Raw genomic sequence first — 14,996 nt, forward strand, 5'->3', positions numbered from 1 at the left:
AGGAGTAAGGTAGTGCATAAGGCTGGTTTGGGATATTCCTTCCCTCCCCCTCAAGGCATATATTTGAGGAATACCAGCACAACAACCAAGTCTCTTTTAGAGTGTTCACATGCTATGTTCATTATATTCACCAACGAATAACTAGGTGGGTTTTTGCATCTCCCTTTTTGAATGAAGGTTTACATTCTATTTGAGATTGAACTCTACTTCACTAAAACTGTTCCTGTCATTATGCTGGAAACACCAACATCTAAGCTTCAAGAGATGAACTAATAGGATTTTCAAAAGAGCCACAGAAGCCACTCCATTTAAAATTAAAAGCTTACTATTTTTGATAAGCTTTATAGAAATTTAAATTCTTTAATTACTTAAATTAAAAACTCCTTTCAAATCAGTCTCCCAGGCAATCATTAATGGACAATTATGTTAGTAGAATACATTTCTGAGGTAGACCTACACCTTAATACCTGTTCTGTTCCCCGTCTGCTGTAAAATCTTAAATTCATAATCCTTAATAATCCTCTTCTCTGTGCCTGTAAGAACAGAAATATACCATGAAATGAAAGAATCCCATACATCATTTTATGCACCAAAAGCTAAGTCAAATTTGAAGTAGCAAAACAACTTTTCAAAATTCTTAAGCTTCCCTAAGGCTACCTATCTTAAAATAATGCAAGGATAATTTTGTCCATTTTGTTGGGTATGTATGTATCATATGACGGAAAAGCATTACTCATTGCAGTAAAATGGAAGACCATGAAGACCTTGCTTTTGTATAAAGTAATCACTATGTAAGAATAAATACTGGAATTTTTCCTAACACTGTAAGCTGATTTCAGTGTATCCTTTTATTTATTTATACAATAGTCCAGTTGGAATGGAATTAAGAAGATCATCTAGTCCAACTGTCTGACTTTTCCAGGGCTAACCAGAAGTTAGCATATTCTTAAGGGCATTATTCAAATGCTGCTTGAACATTGACAGGCACAGGGCATCAACAACCTCCCCTGGAAGCCTGTTTGACCATATATTTTTCCTCGTGTTCTGTCTGAACTTTCCCTGGTGCAGTTCCTTGCCACTCCTTCACAAACTACCATGTGGTAGCTGTTAACAAATCAAACATTTATTTCTACTAGAAACTAATGAAGTCAAAAGTCAGAAAACTGAAATATTACAGTTCTACTGCTTTTTAAGTCATAAAACAGACAAAAATATTTTTCCAGTAAAAAAAAGTTGACATAATCCCAGTACAAGATGTATTTCACATGTTTACACTATACAAACAGGGGAGAAGGAGGAGCATTTGGTTTGCGGTTTTCCTTATTTGTTTATTTGTCCCACCCTCACCATTAAAATATAAATAAATAAATCCACAAGCCATAATTAAAAACTTAGAAGTTCAAATCATACTACAGAAAAAAGCAAACAGATGCTTGAAGGGAAGAGAAACTTAAAAATTCACCCCATAACTTAGTTATAAAGTAGCAGAACACTGCATTAAGTTTTTACAGTTCAAGAAGATGCATACAGAACTTTTCATTAGATGATTCTGCTAATAATCATCCAACAAAATGAGAAAATATACTTACTGTTCTAATGTCATCTTCGTAACTAGTGACTTGTTTATAATGGGGAGATCCTGATAGAACTCTCCAAGCAGATATCCCACAACCGGTTGCTTTAGATACTCCATCTTCATCTGTTTCACAGCCTCCTACAAGCAAAAGTCTATAAAATATACAAAGGCACATTATTGGTTTCATATATTGACACACAAATGTGTTGTTGTTGTTGCTTTTTAATTTTAAGTCAGAACTACCGCAGTTTGCCTGTAGTAATGAAAAAAACTTTCAGGACATTACAGCAACTAACAGTGCCAGTAAGCTTTAAACATCAGGCTGTTCATTCACAGCCAAAAAGATTTAAATATTTTTTGATTAACACTTATTTGTGGCATTTATCCCCATAATCTTCGGCTTTCCAAATAAGGCACAACTCCCAACATTTTAAATAAAATGTATCTGGCTACAAACCTGAGATTCTCCCCAACTCTCAAAGAGCAATAAAAATTACAACTTAAGCTTATGAACAGTTCTGGTCATTCTGTTGAAGCATGAATAAATGGAAACCTAATAAGTGGTACAGAAGATATTTCTCCTTTAACTGAAGATCAAAGCAGGAACAGATTTTTCAATTTTGTTTTCTAAAGCCACACTATCAGTTATAATATGCACAGAGTAATTCCATTACACACACTAGATTCTATTTACCAAAAAAAGAGGCACACTCAATACTATTGTTGATTACCACCAAAATGTATCAAAACATTTTCCCTTGGAGCCCTTTGACCTTATTAACAGGCAGTTTTAGCATTAACTTATGATCACTTTGATTAAAACTCTGAGAACGGAAGTCTACATTTATTTGGAAGCACCATTTTAGTGAAAAACCCATCAAAAAGTAAAATATCTGCAAAAAAAGGCATAGATCGAAGTCTGAAGTTGAACCCAGAGAACATTTATCTATTTTCAAAGTTCGTATTAATATTGAAACATTCTACCACCTAGCGGTGGAAGCTCATATAGCAGTCATCTGCCATTTGACTGTATTTCAAAAAAAAAAAAAAAAAAGATTTTTCATTGATGTATCTCACTAACAAAAACGTCTGCTATACCTACATAACTAACAGTAATTTATTTAACATTACTGTACGAAAACATCTTAACAAGTTTTAGCTACCCAGACAACTGAGTAATATCTAGAATAGAAGTGAAGAAGCCCTCTTTATGACTGGACACAAAATTTAAATAAATCTCTTCATAACACACTCCTCAGAATGGGTATTGATTTAATACAATATGAGCTGAGTATTTCTAGTGGACTAAAACTGATTACTGGGGAAAAGTGACCTTAGAAAAGAGAAAGAAATCACAGATTAAATGTCATACACTTAATAATCCATTCATTTTTCTTCTGCACATATTTTGTTTCCCTTCTCCCCTGTGTTTCCCTACTGTAACTTTCCCATGCTTCCCACCACTTTATCACTGAAGCTTGACACACTGCCACTGATTAAGGAATGTAAGAACTGTCCCCAACTTGTACAAAAGCCATCTTTTAGTCACGTAGTTCTGAAGAACAGCGGTTAAAAAGTAAGGAAGAAAGAAGTTTCCAAATACCTTACAGCACATAAATACAAAATCTATATAAATAAATAAATCTTTTGACTAAGACGCTGAGACATGGCACACCACATCGAACTCCTCCTAACAGCTTTAAGTTTTAGGAGGAGAGACTCGATCTACCCTATTGTGCATGATGCCATGGCCATTCTAGATGACCATGAATAAGCATATCTGGATATTCACATCTGAGCACACAGTCTAGCATCAGTAAAGACAAAATTACATCTGACAGCTCTGAAAGATACTGGCAAAAATCAGTGTTACACAGATAATTATGCATGAAGTGCAAAAATCACTGCAAGCAATTTTCATCTCTCTCTCTTTCACAACTTGACTATTATGAATTTATAAAAAAAAAAAATCAATCAGTAAACACAAACTTCATGAGATCACCACAACACAGTTGTCAACACCTAATAACCAAAAGACAGCAGGCATAATCCTCTGGAAGATTAATTTTTCTGTAGTCTTGTCCATCCATAGGCATTTACATTCTTCTCTAAGTTCCAACTTCCATTGTAACATGTTAAAAATTTCAACAGCAGTAGTGACTAAAATTCAATTACAATTGACGGCACTGTGCTAGAGTTGACTCAGAGACAAACAGTAGCACAAAGACCAAGAGAAGAGTTGTCAATAGCAGTGACAACAGTAACGCCAAAACTGCCTGAACTAGCTCTCAAAAACTCCATCAAGATAAATCTTTTCAAAGAAATTTTGGAAAAAACTGTCATATACAGTGCAACATATTTATAATTCAGAAGTATCTTTTAGGATAAATGAAACTCAATGACAGCTGGAATGAAGATGTCATATCAGTTTAGACATACACAAAACACAAAGCCTCAAGACAAAAAGCCTTCTCCCAGGACTGCAGAGAAATTCATCATGGCAGCACGTACTTAAAATTTTAAAAAGCTTTTCAGAGAGCAAAATGCAACAGCGGGGGCAGAAACTATTATGATGAATAACACAACTGGTATCAAAAGAAAATGAAAGGTACTCCTGAGAGCCTCAGCAAAGATCCAGCCTTGTTTACCAATTATTTTTTCAGCACTAGACAGGAGATGACTCCAAAATAACACAAGTTGACAGGTAGCCTGGGAATAGCAACAAGAGGAATTTTTTTGTTTGTTTTGTTTTGTTTTTTAAAGTTAGTCTCAGTCTGAAGAAAATACTGTGCCAACAATTCCCCCAACATCCACCCTCCCCAAAATGAGAAGATATTTTTTCCTAGACAAGTATTTGTGTTCTTAAATCACACAATACCAGCTGTAGGTTTATGTGACTCCATATGGGCCACAAAGTAACGTTAATTTAATAAATGACACTTACTAGTAACTCTCTGGAAGGGGAAGTTTTATCTACCATGCTGATATTGACATAAGGATCAATGCAAAATCCTTTAGTACTTAATACTGTAAGATCTGTGTTAATTTTTATTCTTGCAGATGCTTTCTGCATACAGCATAGCAAGCGTGCAGCAGTTTCTGTGCTCCATTTCTAGACACCCCCCCCCAATCTTCTACGTACTTATGGGATCACCAGACAACTCCTGGGAAATCTTTAAAGAACTTCATAAGTGGCTCTTTCCAGTGATGTCAGGCACCATAAGGGGCCTCACTTTTAGCAAACTCTAGCAGCTTTCAACAAGTTCTAACATCTGCTCCTGATCAAAGAGTGCTTTGAACTTTTGTTCCAGCTGTCTCCTGACTAGGGAGGGTCAGGAACCTTTTCAGTAAGTGCTAGAAAAAGGCCTGTGTATGCACCACAACTAGCAAACAGCCAACAGATGCTGCAGTGACTTGTGCAGCAGTTTGTGGAAAAGAGGGGCCAGAAACTCCTTGTACATGTTTTCAGCAACTGTGGTGATGAAGCCCAGGGCACAGTCCCAGCACCCACCTTGCCTCAGACCATGCTCCCTCAGGGCGATGCAGACAGGCCTGTAGGTCTCAGACAGAGGCCTCTTCCAGAGGTTGGGGCATGGACAGCAGGTGATCCTTGCCTCAGAAGGTCTGTGCTTGGTGATGGTCTGTCTCAGAAGGCAAAAGGTGCTGCAGAAAGAAGGCAGCAGGCTGCTACAGCATCAGAGATGACCAGAAAAGACGACTGGCTGGATCCTTTGAGACTCTGCTTTGAGGATACAGGAGTATCCCCAACTCCCAGACGTACTTAAGTGGGGGGAGGCATACCCTGTGTTTATCAGACTGGGAAACGGAGACTTCCCCTAACAGAAGAGGCTGGAAAGCTAGCAACTTCTGGCACCAACAGAGGATCCTGCTTCACCTGAAGATCTGCAGCTGCAGATTAGGTTCAGCAACCTTGCAGCAGATGAGGGACTGGGAGTACCTCACAGCTCCAAGCCCAGCTGGAGGCCAGTCACTACTGGTGTACCCCAGAGGTTCATACTGGGGCCAATACCATTTAACAGCTTCATTAATGAGATGAACCGTGAGGCAAAGTTTGCAGATGATACAAAACTGAGTAAGGGATTGATGAAATGGAATATTGTGTTGTCATTCAGAGGGACCACAACACGCTGGAGAGATGGACCAGTAGGAACCTCACAAAGTTCAACAACAGAAAGCACAGAAGGGAAGTAATAACCACATACACACCAGTATGAACTGGATGTCATCCTTACAGTCTTCTCAGCACAGGTGAATCATCTGGATTGCTGCATCCAGCTCTGGGCCCTCCTGTACAGAAGACTGAAACATAATGGTGGAGCAAATCCAGCAAAGGGCCATGAAGATGAAGGTCTTGGAGCACCACCATACTAGGAAAGACAGAGAGCTAGGACTGCTCAACCTGATGAAGAGAGGTCTGAGGGTAGATCCTATGAATATGTATAGATATCTTGAGGAGAAGTAGTGTGGGAAGCATGGCTCCAAGCAAACTGCTCTGGTTGACCCTGCTGGAAGGGCAATGGGCTAGATGATTTCTAGAGGTTCCTTTCAGTCTCAAAAAGCTGGCTGCCCCTGCAGTATCTCAATTATATTCTGTTTTCAAGGGTTCTATAAAGTTGGGCTAAAGATAATTAGTATACTACTGGTCTCAAGGACAGCAAGCTCAATTAAAGTATCCAAAAATAAACCTTGAGACTTCTACACAATTTTTCACACATCAATTCTGGTACGATAACAAGCAAGATTTCAAGTGAATCTAAAACCTTCATCTCCCAAAGCCATCACACATTTTAGGCTCTAACATCAGACTCCTTCTGAAGCAACTGCAGATAACCCTGAAATAAGGCAGTCAGCTCCAGATTAAAGTACACAAAATAAGTGAGGTGTTGAAACTTCCATTAGAGCCTACAGAGAGCTCACACTGAAGCAAACATTTAAGTTTTATCAACTGAAGTTGATAAATTCCATCACAGATGAAAGCTGGAATGCATGGAAACACAAGCACTTGAGCTTCTAAATTAAGATTTTTTTCCAACAGCAGTAAAACTCAAGATTATACTTTTTCCCCAAAGCTACCATTTCATGTTTTCCTACAGATTCGGATACATTCCCTACTGAAAGATTTTCTTTGCAATTATCATATGCTTACATCTTTTTTTTAAAACAAGTTAGATACATTAAGTTCTTGATTGCTATTTTATTGCGGTTTAGTAGGTAACTGGCAAATACATAGCAATAGTGTGGTAAGTCAAGGCCTACAAGCTATATAGTGCAGTTTTACAGATCTGAAACTAAATGAAATGCAAAAAAAAAAAGCCACATTTGAGCTTAAATAATCAAGTTCACGCTACTGAAAATGGAAACTTCGAAGGATTCATATGTATCTAAAATTTTCTTCAACACACAATTTAAGACAACTGCCTCCCTCCAACTCCTGTTTTTCAGACAAAACAACAGCTTAATTTCAACAAGTGATTCTGCTCATGAATGTACAGGTTTCTAATGTCAGTTCTTTAAAGTATCAATTTTCAACTTTATTAAGCAAGTCAACTAATTACACCTACCGGGAGATAATACAATCACAGAGGACTCTATGTGATTTTTATTTTTATGGGTCATAGTATTTCCTGCTAAAAACAAGTAATTGCTGAGTGTGCAGTACACATACATTACAGAAACTTATTGCTTTAGCAGCAGATATGACCACATATTTTCACATCAGGAAGGGGCATTTCCCATGATAGAAAATTTAGAATATTGGCAAAAGAATACGTTGACCATAAGCTTCCATAAATTAATTTTAATTACTAATATTCCGAATAAACTGTTACAAGCACAAAAGAACAGGAGACAATGATGCTCTTACTTCATACTAATAAGATTTTAAAATGTAAACCTGCAATCATAAAGGAATAGTGGGAAAACAAAAAGTATTAGTTGGAGGGGAAATGAAAGAACTAACACAAAACTTCAAGTCTTTTTTTTCCTCCCTACTATATACACGTACTTTTCTGGCAAGAAGTTGTCATTAGCACACACAAAGCAACGTCCAGACTACCTCAGCTGATTTTCTATTTCAGCTATTTACTTGTTGATGGGCTCATCTATTTTAACAGTTTAACTGTTCTAATATCATTTGCCCAGACACACACAAAATCAAATGCAAGCACATCCACATATAAAAACAATCAGAATAATTATTTGACCCTAGTTTGAATATTAACAACTATTCTTTGCAACTGCACTGTTAGAATCAATCTACTTCCTTCCTAATATTAGGAACAGAAAAGACAGATTTGGAAGCAAGTTTCAAGAACCCTGGTGTGATCAAAGGAAAGAATTAATTGTTTCTGCTGCCTGGTCAGAGTGTTATCAAAGCTCTGTCATCCAGACTTCCTATTTCAAAACTCTAGATTTAGTATACTGAGTTACTAAATTACTAATTGTAATAGTAATAGGGGAATTACTAATTAAATATTAAGCAGTTAGAAAGAGGAAACCATTACTTTGAGAGTTTAATTTTCAGTATAAGTTAGGAGAACATTAGTTCTCATCAACAACCAGTTTTTCCTTAAGATAGCTATCTCACTTAATATTGAAGGATGAGAACAAGTTTCTAACAGAGAGTTTCTTCTAGTATTCTAGATCCAAACTGAATTTTAGTTTAAATCAATGTAGTGAAGTGTGCTGACAAATTTAATCCTAGTAGCTATATCTAGAAAGGGAGTTCTCACAATTTAAAAGAAATCAAAGAGTAAGTTGCCAAGTTTATCTTGCCATATAATCAGTAGATACAAAAATGGCAGATACATTTTCAACAGAAGGAATTGGCTAACCGGGACCTATTCCAACCACATCTGCTGCAAGACCATGTAGCCAATCAGTCCACCTTTCAAATCTGGTATCTGTGCCCAACATGTTACTACTTAAGGAAAAAGCAACACAAGACAACTCCAAATACGAAACCCTGGCAGTTCCAGTCAGAACAGTAGGGAAAAGTGAACCAGACAAGTCCACAAATCAAATCCAGAGAGAAGAAAAAAAGCAGCAAACTACAATCAGCCCTTAAACACATCAAATTAAGAAACGTCTTTTGAAGCTATTTCTGACATTCTAAAAAAGCTGCTAATGCAACATACTCAGACAGTAAATGATGCAACAAGCAAACAATTTTCTGTATTTATCAAATACAGCACTTAAAGGTAAGAGTTGCATTTGAAAAATAAAAATCATGTGTTATTGAAGAATCAAAAATATACAGATAAACTGACCCAGGCTGCCAAGACAAATACCTCTGACGTGTTCCCATTTGTTTTCTCTATACCTACAGTTTCATTGAAGAAGCACAGAACAAGCCTTTCTGAAAGAGTGCTTAAGGTACTCTCCAGCACACTTGCTAAGAATAGACCTTCCAAAAAAAAAAAAAAATTACTGAAATTAAGGTATACCACATGACTAAATGCCCGTGACCATCACATCTCCCTCTCATCTGTATCAGTATTAACTGCAAATAAACAGAAAATAAATGTTTATTTCAAATAAATTAAGATCAAGTCCTGTGTTTGTTACAAAGGAAAGTTAGTCATCTCAAGTTAATGCACTTGATAGTACAAGAAAAATAAAAACACTTCTCTTAAAGAACTTAAAGAAACTTAAAGAACTCTTAAAGAAAAATTAGTCAAATAGCCAACAAGTACCATAGCTTGAGGCAAAAAAAAATAATAATAATCCAACTTAAGAAAAACAGCAACTCTAATAAGTTATGCAAAAAGAAAAGCTTTCTTTTAATTTCATTTCTAGAGGCAATAAAATCTACTTAGACCTTAATCCTAGTGAAGACTTTTTAATACTAAAGACATGATACCCTATTCACAGGATATACATGTCCATAAGGAACTCTTCTGGTGTTCACAAGTGTGCTAGCTGTTATTTGTTCTAGTGTTTGAGTGTACCAATTGTCTCATTCAAGAAGCTGAATTTCCCTCAGTATCTTTACTCATTATTAGTAAAGCGACACCACCAACTAGGCCTTCTTTCACAGATATAGCCACATGTGACTTGTTTTTGCTAATTTATTAAATACCAAGATTAAAATAAGTACATCCTCCCCTCCTTTTTAAACATATTCAACACACTTTATGGTTTATTTTACCACTTCTGTTCATCATTTCAATATTATTGGCAGGTAGTAAACAAAACACTTACCTGTGACCAGGATGGTAAATGACAGTAGTTATTCCATGTGCATAATGGCTACTAAAGCTGAAACTGTGACTTTCTTGGAAGCTTTGATTTGTTCCAACACTAAGTATGGGTATAAAAAAATAAATAAATTAGATTTATTTTCTTTAAAGAGTGGAAAAGATTTCCTTTAAAGTTCATGTTAGTTTCTCAAAGTAAGACAAAAACTTGTGCTTACCTTACAAGATAACTTCTCAGCTCTCCACGATAATTAACAACAAGTAATTCAGCTGACCACTGGGCACTTGCTTTGTATTCTAGAAAGATTAATCCAGCAACAGCATAACTCAGATCTCCCGGGAAACTTGCTGTCTTTACTCAAGAATGCAGACATTGAGAGAGAAAGGCAGGGAAAAAAAGAAAAGAAAAAAAAAGAATACCTTGATTTCTTTTAAGAAATTCCATTTATTATTTTTATGAAAATGTTTTTAAAAACTGAAGTTTCATAGTTTATAATAGTAACAAAATATACTCCTTTGATCTTGATCTTAAAGAAAGCCTATTAAAAGTCCACAAAGACAATATGCTAAGGAAATAGACTTGAAACCCCTCACAAATTAGCTTAATACAACCTTTGTATACAGAAAACAGAACATGCAATTGCAGTTTGCCTGGCACAACATGTTCTCATACCTACCAATGAAAAAAATCTCATGTTGCTCAGTTAGCAATATTTCCTTGATTTATAACAAAATCTGCCCATGAACTGCAGATTTTTAATCTACTACTACAAACAATAACCATTTGCACACATACCAAGTAGAAGATTCTATACTTCGACATTCTGATGTACCTGCTCATCTACCACAATTCTGACCAAGACAAGATGAAGACACTGACTAAATATAACAGCACAAAGGATATGCTTGCATATGGTACAAATGACTTGAACTTAGTTAACTTTAATATAACCGTCGTATGATAAACCCTTGATAGCATATCCATGCATGGTATTCATATTGTAAGCCTTAATACCAAAGTTTGCCATGATTAAAAAAAAATACGTAATTACCCTTTATCCTTACAAAAAAAGAATATTTGTACAAATTGAATCGAAGACAGCACTTACCGGTGAAATGACCAAAAGCTCACTACCCATTAGGTCAAAAACTCTCACAGTTCCAGTGCTCTCAGCATAAGCAAGTAACGTACAGTCATGGCTCCACGCCACTCGTCTCCACTGCGGGTTAAAATCTTTTGGCACTACAGAAAAGGAAAACATTCTTTAGAAAAAAAAGTGTCTTTCACCCGTCAGTGGCCACAGTCTGAGTCACAACAAATGTTGGACCATCTGATGACCTCCAACTCATACAGTGTTTAAAAAACAGCACATAAGAATTTAAGTGAGCTTTAAACTGATTTGTACAGAGTAACTTTCATGGTTTGGAACCTCTACTTCTACAGATGGTCACTGCCCAACAGACTATCATTCATCTACTTACTTTTGAAAATAGTATTTGCCACGTCAAGAAGTAGAGATAAGGAGAAAAAGAGAACTATAATCCCTTAAACAAAATTATAAAAAAGACATCTGCATCAACAATTGCATAATTCCTGTCATCGTTATAAAATTACCTTCTAAAAAGAAAACAAAAATGAACATGAAAAAGAAAGACTCCAACATCCACTATGCCTTCAAAATCCATTCATTTCACTATCACTTCATTTCAGGTTCTGTATGTTAATCAATGTGAAAAGAATCAGTGGGGGGAAAAATGGAGCTAATCACATAGCAAAAATATTAAGAGACTACTCACAATACTTTTAAGAAGTTAATAAACCAGTACCAGCACTTAGCAACACATGAATAAATAACAACAACCACATCAACTGCATAAACTGTATAAAGGTTGCAACATTACCTTGGCATTTTCCAACTATGGATCCAAAGTCATCTTTTGCAGACCTGCAGAGTAAGATACATGGATTTAGACTACAGACACACATTCACTTATTCAATTTTCCAGAATAAACTAAGAGCTATAAAAATACTTTAAGCGCACAATCCAAAAGCCTGAATGTATTTGACTACTTGTTCAAAAAGACAGATATCAGCCTTCACCCTTAGGCAGCTCGTCTCGGTAACAATAGTATTTTAGAAACCCTCCATATAACCCATAAAAAATAATATTCCCTATTTAGCAGTAATGTTGTTCAAAATTCATGCTGAAGTTCTGAAATGCTGTGTAAGTTTTTTTTTTTCCTTAAACTAGTCAGTATTCTCTAAGTTACAATTTAGAAACAATGTAAGAATATAGTTACATTAATACAGTTGAAACACAAGATTTATTCTATAGTTTATAAGCTGACATTTATGGTGTTCGCATCACTTGTGATTGAACAATTTTCATACACTTGCTTCTTTTACATATAAATGGAAGGTCTGACCTTCTAGCAAATGGATTTTTGTGAAGCAAGTAAACATACTCAATCAAGATCTGTTCTACTGCTAAATGTGTTCTTGAACTGGCAAAGGAAAGCTTGTTGTTAGAGAACAAAAGGAAAAAGGAAAATGCAAGTCTTTATGGCAATTCATATCACTTGTAAAATAAGGTGAAGTACTATACATGCCAGCTATTCTACAGAGAAGTGTAATACTAGCTCCTTCTCTCACTTCTTCTCACTTTAAGGGGGAATGGAAAGGCAAAGGTTAGAAAGACCATGAATTGGAGTTTAGTAGTTTGAACGACCTTGCTTTTCTTTCACATCTTAAAAAAATGGAAAAAAAAACACACGCATAAACACATCCAACATGGAGGGAAATATAGCTAAGTATTTATATACATTTATCCATAGCATTTATAATTGTTGTTTGGGTATGAGTTGTCTTTAAAATGGTGAGTGGGAAAGACCTAAGAAGAAATAGAAGGTTTTTGCTTTCTAAGTGAACACATTTTAAGATTATCCCATAGATTAATTTCAGAATATATCTAGCATTTTCAAATAAAAAAACATTTAAAACTATGGTTAACAAGCCACTAGAAACACTCTCTCATAACTCTACAACTGTGGTTATGAACCAACACATAATCATAAGTTACCTGATTTCTATACATTGGTCTTGCACAACTGCCAACAGTTTACCATTGCTGAAAAAGGAAAACAAAGGCATTCAGTTCTTCATCCAGTCCTTTCAGAATATGGATCAGAGCTCCATGCACTTTTCTGCATGGTTAAATATAAATGTCCCAATTTGTTATGAAAGATAAAATATCAATTTTTATACAAAAAAAGTGTTTTAATAGAAGTCCCCTCATGTCACCAAAACATATCTGTCACATTCTTTAACAGCAGCACTAAGAAAACAGAAGCAGTGTCTAAAAATCGTACTGCTGGGGAAGTCAAAATCAGATGTTGTTTATGGATAGGTTTATACCACAGCAAGACTATGTATCACTTTATCTGGAATACACAGCCATCATACTTCAGTAAGTCAGGTCATCTCCTTAGCAGCAGGCCTCCCATCTTTGTACTTAACATACAACATTGCAGCTGGCATGTCACACATCAAAAGGATCACTTCCCTCACAGAATCACCATCTCTTTCTATACAGAACTCTTGATAAGCCACTGATCATATTTAGTGATATGAAAGTAGTATGGAATATTTTAGTTTATTGTTTCTGTACATGTTTATGCTTACTTTTGAAGGCCAGTGATTTCAATGATGCTGCTAAAATTACTTTGGAACAGCTGTCTCTAGCCTTGGAATTCTTATTTCTTCCCTCAAGAAACAAGAGCAGACAGCTTGAGGGTATACGTCACTTTCCACAGATTTTAAAATAAACAATTTATACTACATATCCTGTAAGTTACAGGTCATTAGCTGATCAAACTCAAGTTCTGAATACAATCCCAGCAGAAGGATTACACTGCAAGCTACTTTTGCTAAAATGCTAAAAGTACATACAGACATGCATGAAAGATGCCTTAAAAGGGAAATGCTGTGGTAGCACCTGAAGACTGACCTTTCTTTCCCAAAGCTACCTCTGAATGCCTCCTGTAGTTCTCTTGACCAAGAAGAGTAACATTACTTTAGCACATTATTAATTCAACATTGCTATCAGTGTGGGCAGGGCAGAGAGTATTAATACATTCGCTATTACCAAATACTGAAAGCATATAAATACGTAAGCTGGTTACCTTGCAAGTACTAGCTGCCAGTTTATCTGCTTATTAACTAGACGAACAAGTCCATTTGGCAGAGAAAACTTTGCAGGGCTGAAAAAAAAATATATATATATTAGCCCAAATCAGAACATACACCTAGCAGTACCTGAGATATACACGCCAGGTGACTTAGCTTTAAGACAGCCAATCACCTGGGAAGTTTTAGCAACTAAATGTGAATCAGTAATGCGCCCTGCTAATAGCAAAGGTTAAAAACATCTTCATTTGAATTAACAGAATCATAGCCACATTTTAAAGGAACTGATTATTTACTCATCATTCTTCAGACTCTGGTCAGCAGTCAGTTTGGGGTACCCTACCGCAAGGACACCAATAAACCGGTGTGCTACCAAGATGGTCCAGGGACTGGAGCACTCGCCCTACAAGGACAGGGTGAGGGAAGTGTAGCCTGGAGAAATGAAGGCTTCAGACAAAGCTAACCAAAGCCCTCTGGAACCTACAAGGTTCCATGGAGAGCCACTGAGGTGCATGGCAGGAGCACAAGAAATGATGATGAGTTTAAAACAGAGGAGATTCCAAGCTGACATAAGGAAAAGGATTCTTCACCATAAATACAGTTGTGCCCTGGAAGAAGTTGTCCAAAAGCTCTGGGATCTCCATCCTTAAACATTTTGAATACCTAGCTGGACCCTAAGTAACCTGGTCTGAGTTTGATATTCATCTGTGTTTGGTTTTTTTCTCCTTTCTTCCTGACCGTATTTTATAAATATATGAAAATGGCAGCTAGAATCAATTTTAAATGCTAGAAAACAGACCGTCAGTATGACTACCAGTATATAGAAAATTAAGTAAGTTCATTCTGTTTGCAACTGAATCCTTAAAACCAGGCTTGTATGATGGCATGGAACCCATAAACACACACAAATGAGGCACAAAATAAAGTAGAACACCAGAAATAGGGAAAACAGCAATGACTGCTGGCCTAAACTAGAGTACTGTTTCACAGTGAGCAACACCATAGTCCATTTTC

The 14,996-nt window shown here is 36.2% G+C and overlaps 1 protein-coding gene across 3 annotated transcripts in view; it reads right to left on the reverse strand.

Moving 5' to 3' along the window:
• Positions 1 to 14,996, reverse strand: part of NBAS (NBAS subunit of NRZ tethering complex) — a 178,030-nt gene that overhangs the window by 156,268 nt on the left and 6,766 nt on the right. For all 3 annotated transcript variants that reach the window (XM_068678623.1, XM_068678621.1, XM_068678622.1), the window contains exons 4-11: positions 13,979 to 14,056; positions 12,877 to 12,924; positions 11,698 to 11,741; positions 10,905 to 11,038; positions 10,014 to 10,147; positions 9,800 to 9,898; positions 1,590 to 1,728; positions 468 to 533 (exon numbers count right to left, since the gene is read on the reverse strand). In XM_068678623.1, coding sequence (XP_068534724.1) covers positions 468 to 533; positions 1,590 to 1,728; positions 9,800 to 9,898; positions 10,014 to 10,147; positions 10,905 to 11,038; positions 11,698 to 11,741; positions 12,877 to 12,924; positions 13,979 to 14,056 — 742 coding nt within the window. The remainder of the gene's footprint in view (positions 1 to 467; positions 534 to 1,589; positions 1,729 to 9,799; positions 9,899 to 10,013; positions 10,148 to 10,904; positions 11,039 to 11,697; positions 11,742 to 12,876; positions 12,925 to 13,978; positions 14,057 to 14,996) is intronic.

This window comes from Anas acuta, chromosome 3, assembly GCF_963932015.1.
Source record: "Anas acuta chromosome 3, bAnaAcu1.1, whole genome shotgun sequence".
Taxonomy (NCBI): Eukaryota; Metazoa; Chordata; class Aves; order Anseriformes; family Anatidae; genus Anas; species Anas acuta.